The 21,073-nt window shown below is 32.8% G+C and overlaps 2 protein-coding genes across 2 annotated transcripts in view; both read right to left on the bottom strand.

The window, feature by feature from the left end:
- Positions 1 to 6,697, bottom strand: part of LOC132738497 (uncharacterized) — a 40,829-nt gene extending 34,132 nt beyond the window's left edge. The window contains exons 1-4 of the mRNA XM_060726002.1: positions 6,440 to 6,697; positions 5,923 to 6,116; positions 4,996 to 5,226; positions 4,507 to 4,709 (exon numbers count right to left, since the gene is read on the bottom strand). Of these exons, the coding sequence (XP_060581985.1) occupies positions 4,507 to 4,709; positions 4,996 to 5,226; positions 5,923 to 6,116; positions 6,440 to 6,581 (770 nt within the window). The 5' untranslated portion in view covers positions 6,582 to 6,697. The remainder of the gene's footprint in view (positions 1 to 4,506; positions 4,710 to 4,995; positions 5,227 to 5,922; positions 6,117 to 6,439) is intronic.
- Positions 6,698 to 9,227: 2,530 nt separating this feature from the next.
- LOC132738495 (organic cation transporter protein-like) lies at positions 9,228 to 19,782 on the bottom strand. The gene is made up of 7 exons (XM_060725998.1): positions 19,554 to 19,782; positions 18,486 to 18,797; positions 17,542 to 17,676; positions 16,325 to 16,410; positions 11,497 to 11,617; positions 10,179 to 10,251; positions 9,228 to 9,854 (listed from the first exon to the last, which is right to left on the bottom strand). Exons 1-7 carry the CDS (start codon positions 19,718 to 19,720, stop codon positions 9,600 to 9,602), a joined length of 1,149 nt encoding a protein of 382 aa, XP_060581981.1. The 5' UTR covers positions 19,721 to 19,782; the 3' UTR covers positions 9,228 to 9,599.
- Between the last annotated feature and the right edge of the window lie 1,291 nt (positions 19,783 to 21,073).

Below are 21,073 nucleotides of genomic sequence, written 5' to 3'. Positions count from 1 at the left end.
ATAAATACTTTAATAAGTGCAAAACAAATGAAAACAAAAAGAACAACTTAAAAAAAATCATAACTACAAATAATGTTGAAAATTACCAAACACCTGAAGTGACATTTTCCACACTTTCTCCCGGAATTGAAATCGTTTTTTACGAGATAATAATTCCCAATTAGAAATATTATTTCGTTTTAACGAAATATAAAATCTTAATTACGAAACATTGATTCCTTATTACGAAATATAATTTCGTAATAACGAAATATTAATTCGTTATTACGAAATATTATTTCGTAAGTTACGAAATATTAATTTGTTATTTTGAAATATTCATTCTTTGGTAAAATTTATAAAGAAGGATTTGAAAACTAAGTTTTATTGTTTAAAAATATAAGAAAAAGTAAACAAAAAATAAAAAGTGATTTTTTTTTCAATCTTAGTCTTATACCTTAACGCGCTAGTAAAACAGTACTGTATATTACTGTTTATTGAGCCATTGGGCTTATTATCGTTATATTTGGTGGCTAATCTCATTAAAATCTGATCATATTGAATAATCATTTGATTTTTGACAAGATAATTAATTGCATCATATTGTATCATAGTTTTAATGACCTATTTTAGTATTTTTAAGCGGCCATTTTGAATTGACCTTTTGAAGGTCAAGGTCAATTTTATTATCTTGGTATCCACCCTCCCACCCTCATCGTCTTCAGCATACCCATATTAGGTTAAAACTCTCAAGATATTACTTGTACTATAAAATGCCTCTAGCATTCATATTTTCTTAAATATAGTCCTGTCTACTACGCGGAATGCGATTAACAATGTTGTTTTAGTCCCATCTGAAAAAGTCATACATATAAAAGCTCAAGATCTTTTTATTTATTTCTGGGAATATTTGAAAACATTACGCATTGTCAGTTCTATTTTTAACTTCTGTGACTAAGATATACAGTAATCCGATTTGTGCAAAAAACAACAACAAAACAAAATTTCTGTAATTTTTTTTCAAATATAGCCTATTTTTACGTCTTATCAACACTTTAAAAGGCTTAGTGGCGACTTTCCTGCTTTACTGAGGAAGAGCTTAATATGTTTCCCTCCGTGCATTATTTCATAAAATTGAAACCTTCTGGTCATCTTTCAAGGCAAATCAGAATTACAAAGTCTATAATAAAGTGAAATTTGGCTTATTCAAATAAAGAAAACAGTAATTTTTAATTGTTTGTAAAATAAAGAAATCAAAGTCATATGTTCATCCTGATTCCAAATTCAAATACGTCCTGAACTTAATCTTAATTTGGAACACACTAGTGTTCATGTGCATTACATGCTACCGGACAATTTGAGAAATGCTGTTTTTCCTCATCTCCAATTACATTGAAACTATGGTTTCAAGACTGCACTTTTATAATGACTTATTTAAAACAGAGAGCTTATTCCCTGCGGTCTTGAGACCGCAGGGTATTGGTACGCGTTTAACTTTTGAGGCATGGAGGAGCACGTGACCTGTTTTCGGTACATGGAAGAGCATGTGATCTGTTAACCGTACATGATTGGTTAATTGACCTTTTCGAAAACCTGGCTAAATACCGTTTGCCGGTACGTTACGGATTTACCTCTAGGGAATAAGTCAGAATAACACCTAATTAAGAACAAAAAACTATTACGTGATATTTCTAATTTTCTATAATTATTTTACCGTTTAAGGTGGAACACTTGAATGATGTGTTTGAAAATTATCAATGTTTCTTTAATATGTGTCTCAAATTTTACAATAAATTGTTTATACTTCGACCTTCTCCGGTCATCAACGGTCACCAGTCTTCGATTATTGTTAACTATATTCCTGACACAAACGTTTATTTATCCCCCCCCCCCCAAAAAAAAAAAAAAAAAAAAAAAAACAATGTTGAAAATAGTTAAATGAAATATCTTTATATCATTAAAAATGTTCCCCGCAGGAAACCATTTTACTTGTATGTATTTTGGATACGTTCAGCCGCGGGTTATTCCACATGATTTGTTGATAATTATTGATGATGAGAAAATAACAAAACTGTAACAGTTGATATGATTACCAATGTCTTTGAGATTTTATTTGAATGCTTACCTGTATATCAGTTATAGCTTATTACTACGTGACGACAATTTACACACTTTTTTGTGTGAGTGGAACAAAAATCGCTCCCAAAGTTTTACAAACACATATTTTTCTTATAACTGGTAAAAAATGGTCGAAAACAAAAGCAAAATCTATCATTACACCAAATGTTTTAAGTGCCTTTCTGATATATATAACATGTTCAAATGCGTTAAAATCAACAAATTTATATCATAGTTATAAACATTAAAAAGGAATACTCGACATTAAATGAAATTTCAACAATTATACAAATCTAGATATGACTATGTAAAACTATTTTCATATAAACATACTCTTAAATTCTTTTCAACGTGATTTATAATGATATTATGAAACAGACCGCCATCTTCTTAAATAGTCACATAATTTATAAAGAATTTTGAGGCAACGGTGGAATATGGCCTATTTGTTTTGCGTAACAAGACATCTACACAGGATTTATAATTTATGCTGCTCTATATTTTTTAGAATAGAAGAAAGTGTCAAATTTCTAACACAAAATGGTGATTTTATCAATGTTTCTCCAACTGTTAAAATATTTCAGCTGGGCTTGTATTGCATTGAGATGAGAACACAATCATTTAGGTTTTCCAGATGCATCCATGGCACATTATCTTGAAGACGTTCTTCATCACAACATATTGACATATTGTCTATTCCTTCTTATCACATTTTATCTGTGGGATTTTTTTTTTGCTTAATTTGTTATTTATTATTATCATTTAATGACCAATAAATGAAGAATGTTAAAAAGTTTTTTCTCATATCGGGCCAAACATCAAGGATAATTTTTTTTTTTCAATATAACTCTGATTAGATTTCATTATTATCTTTTGCCTCTAAAACTTTAAGCGTTGTTATTGTTACAGAAACGGTTCAGCAAAATGTTACCGATGTTTTAATTCAAATTTGTGTTTTTTCATGGAAAGTAAATGTAGTGAAATTTAAAATGATTTTTTTTAATGTTTCAAATGTATCCAACTCTGTATTCTGTAATGCATAATCATGACATTAACTTCTACAACATGCTTGAAATGATAAAACTGAAAGCCTCATACTTTTCCGGGTTTCTCTCATTTTACCACTGTGTTGCCATGGCAACAGAATCAATTAATGTTGTTGGTAGAATGAAAATCTACCTTTAAAAAAATTAAAGACTTAAGAACATTTTAAATGTAATCTTGTTGGTTATTCTTAGTCTTAATAATCGTTATATATCAGTTCACTAGAAATTGGGACTCAATTTTCGTGTACCCCACCCACTTTAGAAATGTCAGAATTCACATTCTTACACAATAAAAATAAAATAAGGGTACACAATTAGTAAGTTGTTGATTAGGTCTTTGTATAATATGGTAAAAATATTAGTTTTCACCACTATGCCTCGACTGATAGGAAAAAATGCCAGCCCCATGTCGATTTTTGATACTCTTTCATGCTTTTTTAGCAAAATTTCTCTATGAAAACAAGAGTATATGTATAAGAAAAAGGAAAAGGACCATTTTTCATATTGTTCAAATAGGATTTGAAGTTTTAACATCACCTGTACCAAAATAAATACAAAAAAGAACTTATTTTATCATATAAATTGCATATTAGCCATTTTTCAATAATTTGGCGGCCATCTTGGTGGCCATCTTGGATTTCTCAAAACGTACCATGATTTGACATGTCTACCCAAATTTTTTGTAAACTTCAAACATTTAGCTTTACATTAATATAACATTTATCCATGGACCTTTTTTGCACACAAAAGGTCCTCAGGGACTGTACTATCATGTTTACACGACTTTCATATGTAATATTACTTTCTTGATAATTGAGACTCTCATCTAAGTTATTTGATTGGTCAGAAATTGCCACAAAATGTACACTGACCAATGAAAAACATAAGATTTAAGACAGATCTCAGATAAAAGTTTAATAAACGACCAGAATTTAACCATGGTATCAGATGACGGAGTGATGGAGCAGTACCTCTAGACGCTTGCAGAAATCATTACCAAAAAGTAGACAAATATCGCTTTTTTCGCCAATTCTTACATTTTTTGTTTATTATTGTATATAAATTGGTATGAACAGTTGAACTAGACGTCTTGAAGAGCATTTCGGCGGCTGAAAAGGCGAGATTTTAGCATCAATTTTAGATTTCAAATGGCAGCATGACCGGGAGTCGAACCCGGGACCCTTGGAATACCGTACCAGGGCTCTACCGACTGAGCTATTCAGCCGCTTACACATCATCTCCCCTAAATAGTGGACAGTTCTGAACCGTGACAAAAGCGCATTGTCCCGTATTTACCGTAATACGGTATTTAGTGAAGTGCTCCAAAACTCTCAGACGATCATTCAGAATCAAATATACTTACCACCATTCAAACAAGGCGTATACAGACACCGAAGCTAATGCAATCTGGAGATATCGCCAATCAATGTCACGGAAAACATACCCTACAAGCGCCAACACCATGATTCCCACTGACCAACCAGTAAAAGTTGATGCTTCAGTGTGAGAACGGTACTCTCGTGGAAATAACTCTAAAGCTAGGATCTTTCCGGTGCACACAATTCCCTATTTTGATATTCAAACAAGTAACAAGAAAATGATATTACAATATAAAAGATACGCTTGTGATTTTATCGTGTACACTTTTTCCTATCGCTTAATCACTGAATAAAAACTACTTTAACATCTGTACCTAGCTTGCAACTTGCGTTGCTTCTTTATTGATGATTCGGCAAATTCTAACAAATGTACTTACATGTACTTTAATTGCAAAACATATTCAACTTAACAAACTCAGCACATAAACCGAAAAGAAAGGAAAATTTTAAAATATATGACTTTTTTAATTTACCTGTTGAAATGTTCCGGTAATAAGTCTTAGTGCAAGCAACATGTAGATGTTGCTAGAAAATGCCATCAAGATCATTGACGCCATGACCCCCAAGTGTGAGAGCACGTGAACTATTTTCCGACCAAACCTGTCGGCTATATGGGACATAGTAAGTGCCCCAAGACCTTGTCCGCCAAGAACCAAGGATTGCGCCAAAGCAGCGAGGTTGGTCCGATCGCATACTAGGTCCCACTTGAAGACAAAAGCGTTTTAAGGTTTTATCGAGATGACAAAAAGAAACTTTTATATTATTTACTATACCTATTCATTCTTCAAAAATTCAGACACGTTTATATTGTTGTTTTTTTAAACCCTGTCAAAGGCAAGCCGTTGTTTACCTTATGCAAGAAACTAAATACACATTACATACGGGAGAGTTACTTTCTCTTATATGTATCTAGCTTCTGACGAGGTATAATATGTACACCACATGCTTTATTTAAATGATTCGAAGACTAAAAAATGTGCAGCTTGAAAGAAACATTAGTCCAGAATTTCTTTTTGCAGTGTCATTTACCACTGCCTCCAACATATACCAAAATGAAAACTATTCATGGTGATTTTTTTTAATTGTCTGTTGTCAAAAAATTACAGAATACTTCTCTTACCAACTTTTATTAAAAAAGAAAATCTCATTCAACATAACGTTTGAGAAATCCAAGCCCTATGGCAGTACCCTTCTACAGTAAGCAGTTGAATTGTGACACCATATTAGAATCCTTTATTCTCGGATTATTTGAAGCTAATAGCTTCCTACAACTAAATTAATTTTGTTCAAAATAAAGTTATCAAAATAAAAAGAAATGTTCATCATACTGAATTACATTCAAAAGAAAAGAAAGAGAAACTGGTACATTACTATTTTTAACTATACTTAAACCCCCATACCTCGGAAGCATAAGTTAATGTTTTCGAATACACATAATGTTCACATTCCTTCTCCTCAACGAAAACTGAAGTATTTCCACTACGTACGTAAACATCATATGAACATTGATTGGCTTTGTACGTTGAGTTACCATACAGTGACGTCACATTATCATAATTACGTGGAACTTTACATTCATGGTCTGGTATATATCCTTAAACAAAACAAAGAATTTTTTTTTTGCTATATATTTTGTTGTAAAAAGCACATTCAAAATATACATGCAGTCTATCATTATACAGCTTTTACCTTCCTTAGTGCATCATTTTAATCTGCAATGAATAAAGTCAATTATGTAATATATTTCAACATGTCATTTCGCTAATATAGGTAACTTAAGCTAACTATTTACCTAAGATGTTCACCAAAAATTTACAAGTGATAAAAGTATAACTTCAAACATACACAATTTCAAGTTAACATGTTATACATCACATTTATAAGAATGATATTCATTGAAAGTAACATAAATCTTACCAGTCAAAACGGCGCTGAGGATGGCAAAACAAGCAGGCATATAATCCAAAAGAATAAGGAACATTTGGAACATTTGAAATTTCCCACGTGGGTTTATTTCCCGCCATACAGTGTCAATTTCAAGAGTATCGTCTGCTTCCATATTTGTCGTCAGTATTTCTTTAATAATCACAGTTTTAGTCTTTATTTAATTTAAGCCGATACATATGTATATTTTTTCTTTGAATTCGTAATTTAAGTATGTATGAACGTGACATTTAATAGTATTTACATAAATATGTACGCAGACGATCTACGCATAGGTAAATGCGTGTATCAGTTATCCTTAACCGTTCTATCAAACTCTGTTTTTGTAAATAACTATTCAAACAAGCTTGAGATTCGACATCTTTCAAAACTGTAAATATAATTTAAAATCTAATTTAAAAAATGTTTATGTATATAAGTTTACGCTCGATGCTTTCATTAAATATTCAGTTTTGAAGTCATGCTTTGAGGTGATTAACCTTTATCCCCCCAAATTTAAACATTCATCAAAGTTCGTGACATTCCGACATATTTCGCCACCATTTATCGTGAAAGTTCGTGGCATTTTGATTTATTCCGTTATTTTCCGTAAAATACAAGATAAAGCGGCACTATGATTCATGGAAAAATCAAGCGTCAGTGTGACAATGATCCCACATCCGAAAAAATCGTCCGAATTAATATAAGTTTATTAATGAAGTGTATTGTATAAAATGTCGATTCGACTGGATATACTCTTATGAAATGGCTTAACATAGTAGAGAAAAAACGTTTCAAGAGAAACAAAAAATAGCGTTAGGAAAAATTAATATTAAACAAAGCTTATGAATATGTCATTGAATACCAAGATGATCCTTTAAAAATGCCAAGAAAGATTAACAGGGTAGATTAACAGGGTTTATCCTTACATCTAGAAAATGGTCATTACATTCAAACGACCAAAACGACTTAAAATTACATTCTTCATCCGGATGCCCCCCTACCCTGAATGAACCCAACGATCTTACATGAAAGGCTCTTCATTTCATACCACAAAGCTACAAACCATAAACCCAAAATGCCAAAAGTCGCGAATGGTATGTGTGGCGTCCAGAAAATTCTCCCATCTTTAATACAGATAAAGCGTGTGATCCCGATTGTCTAAAGTCAGGCATTTTAAGAAAAATTTCAGTTGACAGATATAATTCTTGGTCACTAAGCTGTACCTATATCCACTGACACCGGTACTTTCCCAGCTGTCTGGTCTATGTCTAATGTTATAAACTTTTATTCAGTAATGGAGATAAAGGCAATCCAGCTAAGTATAGGCCGGTCTTCACAACATGCACCCTTTGTCAGTTACTCATACATATTACTGTCTCAAATATTACCCAATATTTTCAGGTCGCCAATAATATTCTATATGATCTACATCATGTTTTAGTGAAAACAATAATGTAAAACACAGTTTAATACTCAGTTTATACCAATCAATTTTCAGTTCAATTGTGTTGGAAATTATAAGCTTATTGTTGCACACTAAAATCTGTTCCTGCTAAGCATTGAATGTAGTTTCTTGTTCACCAAAACAACGGCTTGCCCCTAACGAAGTTTGAATTCACGCGATCAGCAATGACGCGTTAGCTACTCAGTCACGCCGTTACACACTTATTTGAACTAGATGATGACTTTTCTAAGAACTTAATCCAAGACAATACACTCTAATTTTACATAATCACTCGTCTTGAGGAAATCAGCTACACGAAAATCATGACTATGAAAATAAAAGTGCCTTGTAAACCTTGTTTCTGAATGATTTTCCCTTGAAAAAGAAGTTGGGCCAAATTCTGTAACACGGTTTTCATACTACCTTATATCTTTATGCAACAATAGCATACGCTTTTAAGCTACCTTTTAAAGTCATTTCAATAAATAAATAATTTCAAATATAAATAATGCATACGTATGTTCTATTTATTGTTGAATTATTTTCTTTCATGTAATTGTGAACTAAGACTAACAGTTGTCACGAATGATAAAAAGTTCTTTTATATATATTTTTTTTCCTTTCCTTCATCCTCATCTATTTAGAATTCCATGTGCAACAATTGTAACGATATTTCTGAATTATTATCGATTAGATTATCCCCAATTGTTCTTCATCACCCAAACCTTACCAAAAATATTAACTGATCGAAAATTTAGTTTCAGTTCAGCATTGAAAAACATTACGAAGACGAATTAAAAGGCGCAAACCGCAGAAAATTTATTACTGTCACTCTACTGTTGGTGCTTTTGTGCAAATTGACCTTATTAAGCAATACGACCGGAACTTGATGTTGAATGACTCTAATATGCCTAACCTATCTTTTGATGACACTAATATTTCCAAAGAAAACTTAGATGACGTCAGTGGATTGGGACTGTAGGTTGCGACATACGATATACCTAATAGTACATGTATAAGAAAAATTTCTTGACATTGAAATGTAAGTGTTATGTGATAACGTGTAAAATAAATCCTGAAAAATATGAGAATGCCAACATGGACTAGTGGTTATATTGAATTAGATAGATGTAAAATGGTGTCAAATAACATTTTTAGCTTGGGCACATAAAGCTTATAATGAATCTGACGACAAAAGATTATTTAAAGTCTGCAAATAGCAGAATTATGGTTTCAAAAAATTTGCAGCGAGGACATTTAAGAAGAAAGTGGTATTCATTCTCTTCTTTAAAAAAAAACATACACATGCATATAAATATAATCATTTTATTTGTGTATACATATAGTTTAATAGATAAACGAATAAACATAGATAATATAAGAAAATAAAAAAAACATGGATAATATTCATTAATGTTATAATGAAGCATTTTCTAATTGAATGATTTGATTATCTAAGAAGCATATGTTACAAGAAACTCTTGTACATGTAATCTTAATGTACTGTACATGTTTTATTGCGACAGCAGTTAAAACTCCACTTACTGTGTTTGGATTCGAAGCATTTTGTTTTGAACGTTTGAGCATTTATGACTCTAATATTTCCCAAAAGGAATGTCCATAAGTTGCACTTTTATGCATTTTTATATGTATGCGTATTATAGGAATAGAACATTTTTGAAATTCTAGACCGTCATTTTCGACGGTTTAAAATCTAACAGAATTAATGCTCTTTTCAACACTTCCGTCAGATTCGTCAGTCTTAACTTCATCATCTTTTTTACCGCCATCATCTGACGTATCTTCGTAGGACGAGGAACTACTTTCGTCCATTTTATTACATTCTGCAATAGTTGTTGGTAGCTCGTGAGCGGCGCTTTCCGGAAGTCGGAGTGCAAAAATAGCAACCAATAGACACATCCCGCCAAAAATAGCTCCAGGAATCCATAGCGCTATCAACGCCTAGAATAGAATTAAGGCAGCACTGTTTAATTGTAATAGAATATGATCACTCAAATTAAATTTGAAAATACAAAATGTGTATCCGTGTACGTAATAGTATGATGTTTTATTAAGATTGTATTCTTGATTGAAAATATAAACATTATTTCGTTAACGCTTGAAATATAAAATGCAGATTATCCAAACCAGTGCATTAATCTAAAAAAATTGATTATATAATATACATTATATTGATGAGTGTTCACTTCCTTAATTAGGCGTTTATCTTCAAGTGATTGGTAATTTTATATAATATTGAATGAGATCAGATTAAACGTCACTTACGAGGTTACTGGCAAAAGGAGCCAATATACCACCGATACGCGAGATTGAAGAGGCTATTCCAAGTCCGCTGTTTCTGTAAATAATAAATAATAAAACAAGATAAGATAAGGATAAGATAAATATAAAAATAAAGATGAATACGAAGATAAAATTAAAGAAAGATCAAGATTAGATAAGATGTTTATTATTCAGTGTCACAAGCATGCATATTTAAAAGAAATTGCACCGGTCAAAACTAATCTTTTTGTTAAAGGGACTCCACTGAGGTGTTTTGACATGCCAGTGCTAAAAATATTTTTTCTAGATTAATGTTCAATTTGATGTAGGTCTAGAACACTTAATTACTTATGTGCAAAATTCTAGATCGTTCGCTTGCTCAAATTTTCCAGCATAATTGTTTTAACTGTGAAAAATGACCCTACCGCTTTTCACTCAAATTGGTCAAAGAACAACACAAAAATATGATTTACAATTTATTTCTAAGTATCGCTGAACATGTTTCTGTTTTACGTGTCCTAGCTGATCTATGTAAGAAATTAAAATTTTAAGTGTTTAGGTTTTTGGACCTCGGTGGGGTTCCTTTAATTTACATAGTAAATATAGCCACTTATAACGAATCTGAGAATCAGAGAATTACAATGATCACATTTTTTTATAATTTGTTTTTAAAATGATAAAGTATAAAGAACAGACAACCATAAATAGAATCTAGTAAGCAAAAATGATTACAATCTTTACCGATACTGTTTACAGTATTACAATGACCGCATTAAAAATCTCTAAATCTACATAATTACTTCTAAGATTAATTCCTTAATATCTATAGCAATCGTATAATATAATTCCATGTCGTCTGTTGTCCGGATTAGAGTAGAAGATTTTAAATAAGTAGATCAAAAATATCCAAATCAAATATACAGATTAACCTTACACCCCCTACAAATCAGCAGACACGTGACCGAACAGGACAAAGTACTGCGTGATTTTTAAGGTCATTGGAAGTTTTGAAACAAACATGCGTAGTATAATTTGAACAAATTCAATGTTGAATGTAGCACAACACTGGCATGTTGAATGTAAAAAAAACATGTGATCATGATTAGACATAAAATCGACATAAAATTGACATATGTTGAGTATAAAAACACACGATTTTAATTTGAATAATTTCAAGTTGAATGGAGCTGAAAATAAAACTAAAAACATACGATTTCGATTTGAATAAATTTAATGTTGAATGTAGCATAAAATTGACATCATAATTATGTTTAATATAAAAACTGCGATTTACTTTATATGAGGTATTGCAAGGATTTACCTGTAATTTGTAGGGTAAATTTCGGGTGTGTATAAGAACACTGTACTGAAGCACCCAGTACTGGCGGATTTCCCAATCAGCGAGAAGACTGTAGCAATAGTTTCAACAGTGTCATTTCCCTCTAAAATGATATTTAAATATTGTATATATAAAATCTCAAATTTATCTGTATTTTAAAGGCCCATTAAGCCTCAAAAAACGCAATTATTCTTATTTACCAAAAGATTTTTTTATTTTTTACAATGTCTGAAAATTAATGTAATTCAATGTAATTCGTTGGCACTCTTTTGCTTCCTTTTTTGCATTTTTGCAATAAGTACAATTATAATGCTTTATTAGTTTGTATGGAAGACAAAATACCACTTTGTTTACATTTGACTGCCTTTCAGATAAATTATATATATGCAGCAGTATTTCAGAACCATTCTTGTCAGGTTAAAATAAGCATCTCACATGTTCTAAATCTATTATGAAAACATAACAATTCACGTGTGTGCCCTTCCTACAGGATTAGAATTATTCATTTCTTAGGCTTTATGTGCCTTTAACAAAAATATCTAATCGATTGAAACAAATCCAGGATATTCGATACATATGGCGTGTAGGAATATAGTAAAACGAGCTCGACGATCTTAAATTTGTCCCGCTTAAAATAATTGTGTTTTCATACTAGTTCATATGAAATACTATGAAACAGTTTTCATTCATTTTAAGACAGATGTAGCGCCGATATATGTCCAAATGTCGAAAAATGTCCAAACGACGATGAATGTCCAAAAATTGACGATAAATGTCTCAATCGCCGATAAATGTCCAAAACTCCTTTAACGATAAATGTCCAAAAATTAACGAAAAATGTCGCAACAAATTAGGTGCTCATAAATGTCCAAATCGGTCAACGATAAATGTCTCAACTTTCCATATGTTAATTGCACTTATTTCTATGATCAACAGCAGTTATAAAGGTTTCCATAGGGATTAAAAGTACCGATTTAAGTAGCGTTCTCACCAGCATCCCGGCAAAGCCCAGGACCACCCCAGACGATCCGGGATGAAAATATTGTTGCAGTCTCAATAACCCCGGTAGCACTACGGCGATACCCAATTTCCATACTTATAACAACCAGGATGAACTCCGGGCCATCCATGCAGAGTCCAGTTGAAACTACGGATAATGCAGATAGTAAGTGGACGACGTATGACCTAACACGATATTCAAACGCTGTTAAGTCTTCGACCAAAGAGATCATAAAAGCTGAGATCCATGCTAGCACAGCCCGGATGATGTCGGCAGAGTCCCGGATGATCCCGGCATAGGCCCAGTACGGTCAGATAGAGTGCCGACAATCACCGGTAGAGCCCCGGCAGAGCCTTTGATCATCCCGGACGTTGTCGACAGAGTTACGGACGTACCCCGGTCGTTCCTGGATCACCCGACCGACCACCGGGACTCTAGCGGGATGCTTGTGAGATTGTTAAAAAAGTTTAAAAAATGTATTTGAAAATAATCTGATTGTTGGATACAGTCCATCTCCCTTACTATTAAAAGGGAAAAAAAAAGTTAAACCGAGGTGCATTGTACTGGTGCTCTACACCGGGCACTTAAAAGAACCAGGGTCGCCTCTGGAACGGGGCGTCTTCTGTATCATGCACTTTCCCCCCGATAAAAATAATATACTAACAATCTTCAGGGGACGTTGGTCATATGGGCAACCGGTACCAACGATAAATAAAATAAGTTATTATGCCCCCTTCGAAGAAGTGGGGGTATATTGCTTTGCCCATGTCGGTCGGTCGGTCCGTCCGTCGGTCCGTAGACCATGCCATTTCCACTCAATAACTAGACCATGCTTTGGCTGATGGTCCTCATATTTGGTGTGGAGGTTGGGCATGACAAGTAGATGACCCCTATTGATTTTGGGGTCAGTAGGTCAAAGGTAAAGGTCACAGTGACCTCACCATGAAAAGCTTGTTTTTAGAAGATATTTTGTGTGTAACATTGTCTCATTGACAACTACAGGGTTTACTCAATTCATGGACCCATGGGTCATATTGGTTCTGCCCCATGGTAATGATAGACATGTATTCCATAACAAATTTACTATGCATTTTTTATACACATTTAAAAATATAATGTTATAATATTAAATTGGCTGTGTTTAGGGTGGCATACATGTTTTACAAACATATCTTGTTAACATCTGCATTGCGCTACTCTACACTTATAGCTATATTCAGTGTCGTCACTCGAACTCAACCTCCACTCAAACTCGGGAAAGGCTTCCTTAAGGACGAATTGAGGACGCCTTGGTCAATGTGAACTCAAGTGTAGAATTGGTATTCATATTTGGAAGTCTTCCTCGACTTACCCGAGAAAGGTTTGAATAGCAAATCACCCGTAAAATCACTGTTATAGGTGATATGTTCAATAAAATATACACTAATTACATAATTCGTACTACTGATGCCCTTTGTTGGTACGAGATTGCAGATATATAGTACAGAAGACCGTAAGAAATGGCATCAGTACATTACCGAAGTTACAACCAAGACATAACCAAGTGTAAACAAGTTAATATATGTGTAAAAACAGTTTAAAGATGAAAATATTCATTGACAAGTTGTGATAATTTCAAAATAACGTTTGTCGAATGGAGAAGAAATGTTAAAAGTTTTTGTCAACAGATTAAAATAAATATTACACAGTATTCGAATAGTAACATTATAATTGCTATATGATGGTGTCATTTAAACATTTATATTATTATACCTCAATATATCCTTCAATGTAAAACTCCCATAGGGCTACAATGTGTTCTGATCGAATATCACCCTCCTAGAATATATTTCCCGGGGAATATTTCTTATATCACCTTGGAGCACAAAACTCTTACATTACTCATTCATAAAGCGAAAATGCCTTAGTACCCAGTAAGCATAATATTATTTATTTCCTAGTCTGTCTGTCTGTCTGTCTGTCTGTCTGTCTGTCTGTCTGTCTGTCTGTCTGTCTGTCTCTTGTTTTTATCTATATAAATTATACTATTTTTGTGTATATCGAACATTTACAGATCAAAATAGCTATAATTGTGAAGTGATGATCTGTATTTTCTTTCAGGCAAAGACTGCTGACCTAAGGGTTTTTTTTTCGGTATAATAAAATAAATAACACATGGCTGTCGGGGTGATAGAGGATATTGCCAACCCTTGAACTGGCATATTACCCTCGGCTGCGCCTCGGTGTAATATACCAGTTCTCGTGTTGACAATATCCTCTATCACCCCGACAGTCATGTGTTAATTATATATTATTATAACGTTACTTCAATATATCCTTCAATGTAAAACTCCCATAGGCCTACAATGTGTTCTGATCGAATATCACCCTCCTAGAATATATTCCCCGGGGAATATTTCTTATATCACCCTGGGGCACATAACTCTTACATAACTCTGTATTCATAATAGCGATACTGCCTTAGTAACCAGTTAACATATGTAAAATGTAAAATGCAAAAATACACATACTAATACAATTTAAATAGTTTATAAAAAATCTTTATTTAGCAAAGAATCCCACGTGGAAAGCGAAAAGTTCTTAGACACTTAGACACTCGGACGGACAATGGCAACGCTATATGGGGCACAAAAATATTGAAGAACACAAACAATGCTAAAACGTATTGCTTCGGTGAGTTAAGAAGGCACATGCCCCCCGCGCCCCATCCGGATCTGCAACTGGCCATGCACAATAATGTATGATACATTTTACGTCGGGGGTAAACCAGAGGGTAAAATCACGGGTTAGTTGGATAGACTGTTACAGTATCCAATACAATAAGTTACAAATTAGCATATGAAAAGTTGAGACATTTATCGTTAACCGATATGGACATTTATGAGCACCTAATTTGTTGCGACATTTTTCGTTAATTTTTGGACATTTATCGTTAAAGGAGTTTTGGACATTTATCGGCGATTGAGACATTTATCGTCAATTTTTGGACATTTATCGTCGTTTGGACATTTTTCGACGTTTGGACATATATCGGCGCTACAACAGATGCGAACGTCCTGAAAAAAGTTGCAAAACACGGATGTTTCACAAATGAGAACTTAATTCAACCCATTAAAGCAAAGTTATGTTCTCCCATAATATAAAGAGTTGTAACACACATGTCATTAACACACATGAATATTGTACGCAAACAGAATAAAAAGTTCCGGAACACAATACTGTGTTGTTTGGTTGTAACGGTTAAGTTATAACTTTGCGTATGTTCAGCAAATATATGTCTTTTTGTACCGTAACGGATATTTTGGAACTATCATTTTACAAGTTATAAACAATAATTTTGATAACTGAAGGCAGCAGATACATGCCTATGGCTTTATACAATTTAAGTTAAACTGATTAAGAAAGCACATTTGCATATCACATGATACGATTATGTTAACGAACACAAAAGGGTGCTTTGTGTACATGTGCATTCGTAATTCCAATATAGTTTGACACTAAAGAACTTAAAAAAGATTCTTAAACATTGAAAATATTTTAAATAACTAGCCTGTACAAGTTTTTACGAAAGTCATAATTACTTATTTAATATAACTCTATCATAAATGTTAGTTCTACAAATGGTTTAACAGTATTTTTCTTTTACTTTAACAAGTTCAACATGACACTTCTTGTGCACACGGAGTTTTAAGAGAAAAGTAACAGATATTTTTATTTAAAAGATATGATGTATTATAGTCAATGGAAAATGTATTTATGATAAAGAGGATTTGGCTGAATGTTAAAAGGACATACAAGCAATCAACTTACTGAATACAGTAAGAAGAGCAGTTGAAATGATCAGAGCAATCCCCGCCGTTGCAAACCATAGGATCATTGTTTTCTTACGACCAATCCTGGAATATAGTGAAACAAAATATATTATAAATAGATTATAAACTCTAAACATTCAACGAAGGTAATAAGTTTGGTAAAAACTCGCTAAGCTCCATAGGGATAGCATCGAATAAGTAATCAAGGGGTGACTAGTTTGATCCTCGGCCGAGAAGTAATTTTTCTATGATAATGATTATAAATGTAGTTCATTGTGTCTAATGAGCTTTAATCATGTTGTATAAGTAGCCGGTCACTTTAACCTTTTCCCTTATATAAGCGTGTTTCGACGGCTTTTTGCCCCCCCCCCCCTTTTGAGGCCTCAAACAGTGAAAAAATGTCCTATTTAGACCCCAAACACTGTTTATCGTTTGAGAAATGTGCCCCCTTCTGTTTCGGGGGGGGGTTGAAGGGGGCGGAGTCCCCCTCATCGCCAAGAAAATTTTGGACTTCTGAGAGGCTTAAAATGACCCCAGGTTGATCATAAGGTAACGTGTAACCAACGCTGAAAAGCCTTTGACTCTATCTCAATCCCTTGAGAAGTTGCAGCACTTTGAAATAAATTTTGATGGAAAAAATCGAGGCAAAAAAGTGTTTTTTGGCAATTTTGAGATGTCCCCTCGTTGCCATGGTAACAGGAAATTTAAGACTGAGCATGTCGTTACAAAGGCAATGGTCCAGTCAACATATGTGCCAAGTTTGATTAGTATTGAAGCATTTTTCATAGTTTCATAGCAGTTTGAACTTGTAAGAGGAGGCTTTTCAGTGAAAATGGCCATTTTTCACAATATGCTCATGGGGGAAAGGGTTAAGCGAAATAAGCAATTGAAGTTTTCAATCTTTACAGCTTTGTGTAAATTACAATTAGTTAACTGGCTAACCAATTGCTACCCTGGGATATTACACAATTACTGGTTGACGTAGTTTGCACATAAGAGCAAATAATGATGATTTTGTTTGTGATACTTTAAAGAAACAATAAATAAACAAATAATTAATAAATAAGCATATTTCATATAAGAATGTTTGTCTTAACTATTGAATGTGAAATTATTTCACTAACAAGAAAGACAAACGACCATTAAGACTCTTCTATCACATCTGACGATCAAAGATCAAAACAGTGTAAATATATTTGAGGACACCAAACTTACTTATTAAACAGGTAGAATTCTAATAAAAGGGCGGGAATTTCTATAACTCCGCTAAGAAAAAAGTTTACAAATCTGTCCCCGGCCAAGTGCGTTGATATAAGTGTTAGACCATAATACGACCCTGTGGCAACAATCCTGTAAAAATAAAAGTAATAAATTAAAGAGTGTTTTGTTTCTTTGTATTATTAACGCAGTAACATATTCACCATCATAATGTAACGGTGTTAAAGTGGATTGGTCTACAATGGACTGATTTTCCCGAAAATGTTTCAAATTTTGATAAAAACTATAGAAAAATGTAACATTTGAACATTGTTATACAATATTTCTTGAAAAAAATGTTGATAGATATTCTAAGTGATCTAGAATGGAATTTTTTATGTTTTGTTAAAGAACACTTTATTGTCTGCTTCGTACAGATATGTCATGTATCTCACACCTACCAACAACATACGATTTTGAACGGCATTACAGACCTTCCATTATGAACCAATTCACTTTAACTCCAATATTATTAAGACATCTCTAATATAAAGCGTAAAACATTAATGTGAAGGATTAAAATTAAACAAATAATGCTCCAGGAGTCAAAAAGAATATGACAACTATTATTGGAATTCAACACTTTCGATGCCTACACCTACAAGAACATCCGTTCTCTTCTTTCTTTCTTTTTTATTTTTTTTATTTTATTTTTTTTTCTTTCTTTTTTTTTACCTTATTTCACTTTTTTGTGTTTAGATATTTTCTCTTACTTTTTTGATATTTTCTTGACAAATCACAAAGCAATTGTGCCGTAAAATCTTGGGCAACGAGTTTGTTAAAAAAGTCAAAACCGTCGTAATAACCTTATAAGACTTAGACTTAGAGAGGAATAAAAATGTGTTGGAAACATTTAAAATATGTGACATTCTTCATCAGAACCTGAAAAACTCAATACTTGCCACGAATACCACAGAATAATTGTGTTCAATCTCAGCTTCGGATTTTTTAAAATGTCTATAACGTTGTATTTTTCTACCGCTTTTCTTTGCTTTTCTCTCTCGCGTTTAGTTTTGTCGTCATCAGCGTTTCCAATCGTGTCAAGTTCAGTATCGACCGACTTTCGAATGTCAATTTCTACTTCATCGAAGTATGGAAGATTTTCTATCTTCTTAAAGTCTGATTTGTTCCATCTAGTAGCTTTCTTCAGAATTTTCTTCGCTTGCTCCATTTTTCCGTTTGTGATAAGCCATCTTACAGACTCATCCATCATCCTGTGTTAATACACGAGCATCAGTGAAACACAAAACAGATGATGAAATGATTAGAAAAAAATGTAGATAAAACTTGGTCATTCAACTTGGGCATCAACCAGAATTGTAATTTTCAAAAGTTGTCGATGTTGTCTATATATTATAATGTGCATCATTTAATTTCGGCAATTACTCATATTAAACCATGAAAATAACTGAGCACAGCTATTGACAATGTTAATGAATTGAGATCATTTTCATACATACTAGCTGTGCTTCATTTTTGTAAAAGTTTATCATTTGTGAACTGGTCATTGACCAAACCACATTGTACTACTCAATATATTAATATTCTAATATAAAATATATATTTCGTTGAAGCAAGGGTCATATGGTATAATTTTCTTTTGGCTGGGTTTTAAGTGCACCAACACAGTTAGGGCATATGGCGTCCTACCAGCTTTACGTGTGAAGTAAGACCTCAAGTACTCACGTGCCCATCTGTGCATTATTTCGAACATAAACGGGCACCTGAATAGAACTACCGTAAGCTTAATCGATAGAATCCTCACGTGAAAGAAGCCAAAGTCTTTGGCTGGTTTTGGACCCACAACGGTGAGGGGCACGTGGTTTGAGGTTAGCGACCTTAACCGCTCGTCCACGAACGCCCCTCCTGTGGTAAAAGGCAAAGCTTACTATCTACATATTGCATTAAAAGATTTTATGCACTTCGTTTAATGCCCAAAAAGAATCAATGTATACACTGTATATATTTACCACCACTCAAACAAGGCATAGAATGAGAATGCAGCTAAGCCGATCTGGAGAAAACGCCAATCTATGCCCCGGAAAATATATCCATACAGAGAAAGAATCATGATTCCTACAGACCATGCTATAAAAGTAGCAGCTTCTGTATGTGAACGGACCTCTCGTGGAAACATTTCTAAAGCAAGGATCTTTCCCGTGCAAACAATACCCTGAAATTTATATAATTATGCTTATAAAACAATTTTCAAGCATCGAAGAATATGTAAAATATGAACTGCAAATATTTGTGCATATTATATGTAATCATTATAATAACTGCATCCATTTCTTATTGAAAAAATTGATTTAGACTATAGAAAATAATTTCTAATTACTTCCCTTTATTTACATAAAATGATCTTTATAAATAATGTTTTTTTGGGGGAATTTACAAGATTGAAAAATCTTAATTTGAGCATCATAATTATTTATGATATAAAACCATAAAAAATTGTGTTACATGCTCTTTAAAATATCCCAAAAAATATTGCATACTTTTTGGTATCATTCAGTGAATTACTAAATTTAAAAGTACTGAATTTAAATCAAATAGGTCACCACTTTCGATATATCAAATACATGTTAAGGGCATGACTGGTGACATGTCCGGGGTCCGTACTCTCAGACCGAGTGCCTGAAAGGGCGGATGGACCCTCATTAAGCATAGACCGGACTCTCAAGATCTCTGATTACTCAAGCAATTAATTGTGATTTTCTTATCATCATTTTTATTTTACAACCAATATTGCATTTGTCATCGAAAGAAAAATGTTTACTAACTTAAAAATGAAAGTGGCTCACAATATTTCACATAAATTTGCATCAAATTTAAATATTTTACCGTCGGAGTACTTATGATCATAAAATAACACTTTAAGCATTCAATTGATGAAGCAATTTTTTAAGTTGCTGACATGTCTAAATATTGTACATAAAACACTATAAGTGCTTTTATAAAATGGCAATAACTTCAACGTGAACACTGATATGTAAATAGATAGATGTAAGTAAATAAAACTCTTGAAAATTAACAAATAATTTCTTGCATTTCAGTATTTCTAATCATATCATCAATTGATGTTGTTATTGCAGTGTGGTAAAAGAGCACTTAATAATAATGATACTATCTTTTTAATATTGACGAATTAACCAACTAAGAACGTACGTTGATTCAATTCTTTTTTTCTTCTTTTTTTCTCTCCCTCTCTCTTACGTAAAAACCGTTTAAGTGTATGCAAAAGCTCGGTATAAGTGACACATACATACAATGTATTTAACCAATTTGTATAGATGTCTGAGTGATAAATAAAAGCTTTTTTTTTAACCTACTCAATTTGAAAAAAAAAGCTCATTTTAAAACCTGCCATTTAAAAATTGAATAGGTAATTTTTTTGTCGGAATTTCAAGATTTAAAACGGTATGTAAAATTCAATTAATCGTTTAAAAATTTTTAAAAATGATAGTTAAACAGTTTATATAAATTACTT

The sequence above is a fragment of the Ruditapes philippinarum genome, unplaced genomic scaffold, assembly GCF_026571515.1.
Source record: "Ruditapes philippinarum isolate M1 unplaced genomic scaffold, ASM2657151v2 ctg2803_1_1_1_1, whole genome shotgun sequence".
NCBI classification, from domain to species: domain Eukaryota; kingdom Metazoa; phylum Mollusca; class Bivalvia; order Venerida; family Veneridae; genus Ruditapes; species Ruditapes philippinarum.
The sequence above is the reverse complement of the archived record's forward strand: the minus strand, read 5'-3'. Positions and strand labels throughout refer to the sequence as shown.